Source organism: Triticum aestivum, chromosome 6B, assembly GCF_018294505.1.
Source record: "Triticum aestivum cultivar Chinese Spring chromosome 6B, IWGSC CS RefSeq v2.1, whole genome shotgun sequence".
NCBI lineage: Eukaryota > Viridiplantae > Streptophyta > Magnoliopsida > Poales > Poaceae > Triticum > Triticum aestivum.
Genome location: NC_057810.1, coordinates 3,918,404 through 3,922,753, shown reverse-complemented (window position 1 = coordinate 3,922,753; position 4,350 = coordinate 3,918,404). Strand labels below are relative to the sequence as shown.

Below are 4,350 nucleotides of genomic sequence, written 5' to 3'. Positions count from 1 at the left end.
ATCCCCATGTTGTGACTTCACCTGTATACAAACCAATGTTCTCTCACAATCCAGAGCATGGGGAAATTTGCTCCGCAGAGGATTCCCAAAGGAGGCGTCGAAACAATATGATGAGAAAACGATAAAAAGTGGATAAATTTGTGGGTTATTTTTTTTATTTTTTTATGTAGAGGCTAGCTGTACATTAATACATACCTCCCCGGTAGTGATTAATTAGCAAGAAGACGAAAAAAAATTGGTACGCAACTGAGCAGGATCACAAAGAAAAAACGATATCAAACATAATACTATAATTTATTGATTGCATGCCAGGGCGGCTTGCTATTACACAGGTACGTATGCACACATATAATCACTTAACACACATAGGTGTATACGATCGAGCTGCGCGCACATGGTTCGATCCCATCGTGCTTATTCATTACACACATAATATAGGTATAGCCAGGTAGCTGGTTATTAGCTAGGGTTTAACGTAGTAAACCGAGTAGAGGTCTGCGGGTACGAGGTACGATAGCAGGTGTGGATGGGATGGATCGGTAGAGTAGAAAGCTGGTAGCTAGCTCGATATAAAAGTTACTGATTGATTCATGGCTTGGGAGCGGGCGCGACCCCGACGAACACGCCGAGGGCGACGAGGCTGTTCCCCCCGGAACCGCCGAAGAAGCCGAGCACGCCGCCGTTGTGGTTGCCGTCGTTGCCGACCACGGCGTTGTCCGGCAGTGGCACGCGGAAGTCAGTCCCCGAGAGGCGCCCGTACAGGCCATGCACATGCTCCCGGTTGGTGGTGAACTTGAGCGAGGTCACGCCGTCGAGGTCAAATGTGCCAGTCATGTCCTTGACATACTCGCCTTCGTTCAGGGAAAACTGCACCACATCCACATGCATGCATGCTACTCAAATTAAAGTAGAGTCGTCACAAGCGAGGCAAGTGGTAGATAGATAGATCGAAAGGACCAGCGTACCGTATTCTTCTGTCCATTGGTGGTGCCCCAGGTGCCGACGGGGATGTCGTCGCCATTCTGGTCGACGTAGGTGAAGGAGAAACCATCGATGCGCTGAGTGCTGTAGACAGTGACGCTCTTAAGCTGGACCGGCGTGGAGATGCGTTGGTTAACAATGCCGCCCCACGGACCGATCATGACCGGCAAACCATTCTCCCCCAGCACGTAGACGCCCAGCGCCTGGAGGGTGTCGTTGGAGCGGCAGAAGAAGGCCACCACCTCACCAACCACCTCGCCATCGTCCTGGGCCTGCTTCAGGGGCACGCTGAAGGCGGACCCTGCCGCATGGCCGAAGGGCCCGTGCTCTGTCTTGTTGGTTTTCAGCATGAGCGAGGTGACGCCGGCGTCGTTGAAGGTGCCACTCACGACATACAGCTTCTCGTCTTGGTCTATCTGGATTGCCCGGGAGTGTTCCCGGTCGATCTTGCCCCAGGGACCGACCGTGATTTCCTTGTCATTCTGGTCGACGTAGACGAAGGAGATGCCAATGATACGACCATTCCCATAACCCCATGACGGTTCCCAGCCAATGGTGATGGTGTTGAGGCGTTGGGGCCTGCTGCCGACGTTGATGTCGCGTCCTTGTCCCGCTGCACCCCATGGACCAACCTTCACCGGGTCCTACATACAATATGCACGCATGCATCACAAATTCTGAAATTAATTGACATCCTACACAAACAATCTATACTATTCCTTGGTACTACGTATACACATCACATCTAAGACCGAATACCTGAGAAGAAATTGCAACTAACATATTTGTACATCAAAGGGAGCCTATATTCAAGACACCTGAGTGTTAATACTACTTGGGAACTCGCTAGTTGCACCAGACTTACCGCCATATTCTCAGGCAACCTCAACCGAAAACTAAGTACCAAGCGTGCGTCTGTGTGTGTGTGTGTGTGTGTGTGTTTCCAAGTTGCGATGGACACAAAGATCACGGAAGGGCACCTATTTATAGCACCCGCGAACCTGCAGCAATCCTTCCCGCTTGATAGAGTATGATATGTTAGAAATAAATGGGCTACGCCCAAAAAAAATCAGGAAATCTCAAGTAGTGGTCTCTGAAAAAAATAGCAAGTCGTGGGTCTAAGTGTAGTCCCACCGCAGAAGTTGAGGAAGAGTTCGACCACAGTTGGTGAGGTATGCAGGAAAGAAAGAGAAGACCATACGCCGAGGCGGTGCGTACGTGTGACATGCCCGTGAATGATCCACCGAGTTCCGTCAGTACTCTCAAGAGAATAATCCCGGAGTGTCTGTCTGGGGTGGTGTACTTCTTACGGGCGATCGGCTTGTCGGCGCTTCAAGCAACTCTAGAAAGATATTTATTTGCTCTCTATCCTAATAGATAGGCATGCAGTCCTAATGCATGTTCTAAGATAACGGCTGAGCCGTACCGAAGAATGAAGTGGATACTGCCAAGTGCAAGGTACAACTTTCCTTGCACACCAATTATAGTCCTACTAAAGAAGTTCACACTTCATTGAACGTCGAGATGTAATGAAACATGATCTCTTTCCGCTTTATAGATAAAATACCAACCATACAACCAATGGATAAAACTCGACACCACAACATACACAACTAAGGCAAGTGCAAACAAGAGCTACACCACCAACCCCATTGTAAGCAGTCGGCCAAAGAGATCCCGTCTTGAAGTTGTGAGAGATCACCATCATGAGAGAGTCATGATGAAGAGATGAAGCCGCGTCCAACATACCGTGGACCCCAATACGACACCTTGGGTCCAACACTGGACTGCCACCACCTCCCAATTCAAAGGATAAGGGTTTTGACCTGGAGCAGTCGGAAGGATCAGGGTTTTAAAATTAATGATCAACTTTTGGATCGTGCTTTCCTACGACCATCTGTTTTCTTTTTTTTTAGTCCCCCCGTTTTTACAATCTCTTTGTTGTATTTGAGGTTAGTTTTCATGAGTTTGCAACCATGGTAGCTTGTTCACGCAAGTAGTTCCGGATTTGTTTTTGTGTGTGTGCATTGTGCACGTGAGATAACAATGCATAGTCAGCACACAGGTTCAAAGAACCTACCAGCTGGCAGAGTAGAGTAGGAAAGCTCGCCGTATAGTTACTAACATTTCTGGTAGGACCCACATGCAATAATCAGCTTCACTACTGCTCTTCTTGTGCATGGTTCACATGAGATTACAGGGCCTCGTCACCACATCCGTATGCAGTGGCAATTCCACTAGGGAGGCTTCAATAGGCTTAAGCCTACCCTCTAAAATCTTATTTAAGCTAAACATACCACTTGACAAGTATATTCTGGTGCTTTACATGCAACAATTGCAATGCATTTGCTAATTATACTTAGCAAATTTGTGTTTTAAGCCTACCCTCTAATGTCCTGCTAGATTCGCCACTGTCCGTATGCATGCATGTCGGGTGGGCACGTGCATGCACGTCCCAAAGTCCAATGAGATTATTGGTCTGCCTATCTACTCATTTGACATTCTGCCCAAGAGATAAGGCTAGCTACATGGACGCAGGATTCACTCGCATGCGAAACGTTTTATCAGAAGCTGCATATCATGAGTAACTATATCTTAGTTTAACTAGTGAGGACATCCACGCATTCGCTCTGCTAGATTTACTACCTGGAGAAGGTAAGGCCTGAACGTTTGTGCTTGAGAAAGAGACCAGCGTTTTTGTGAATGGCCCTTCAATAACGTTGTTTTTCGATTAAACGAAATGGTTCGATCCAACGGTATAATCTAACTAGTACTACTTCCCTTTCTTTTTAGTCTGCATATAAGATTTGGTCAAAGTCAAACTTTCTAAAGTTTGACCAACTTTATTAGAAAAAATACCAACATCTACAATACTAAAGCTATATGGTATGAAAATTAATTTCATGATGCATCTAACAATATTGATTTCATATTGTGAATCTTGATATTTTTTTCTATAAACTTAGTCAAAGTTGACAAAGTTTGACTTTGACCAAATCTAATATGCAGCCTAAAAAGAAACGGAGGGAGTATGGTTTAAGAAATATCAATGGTTCGATCCATCGGTATAATCTAACTAGTATGGTGTAAGCAATATCAATGGTTCGATCCATCGGTATAATCTAACTAGTATGGTGTAAGCAATATCTCATGGTTTGTTCCGAGAGGAGTTTTCTAAAACACAGGAAAGTAAAACGCGTACCAAGATCGTAAGCTGCAAGTTCAAGAATAGAGGAACCTCGAGATGGCCATGCACTAGAAGAAAACATGGCTTTGGTTCTAGGCTGATGGGAGCTATAGTCCCAATCGTGTTACGAACCGGGACTAATGTGAGCAGCTAGTCCCGGTTCGAGCAGCTAGGACGCCGGC

General features: G+C 46.3%; 1 protein-coding gene across 1 annotated transcript; it reads right to left on the bottom strand.

The window, feature by feature from the left end:
- Positions 1 to 275: 275 nt before the first annotated feature.
- Positions 276 to 1,926, bottom strand: LOC123133038 (mannose/glucose-specific lectin). The gene is made up of 3 exons (XM_044552585.1): positions 1,847 to 1,926; positions 966 to 1,625; positions 276 to 867 (listed from the first exon to the last, which is right to left on the bottom strand). The coding sequence occupies exons 1-3, from the start codon at positions 1,850 to 1,852 to the stop codon at positions 589 to 591; spliced, it is 945 nt and encodes a 314-aa protein (XP_044408520.1). The 5' UTR covers positions 1,853 to 1,926; the 3' UTR covers positions 276 to 588.
- Between the last annotated feature and the right edge of the window lie 2,424 nt (positions 1,927 to 4,350).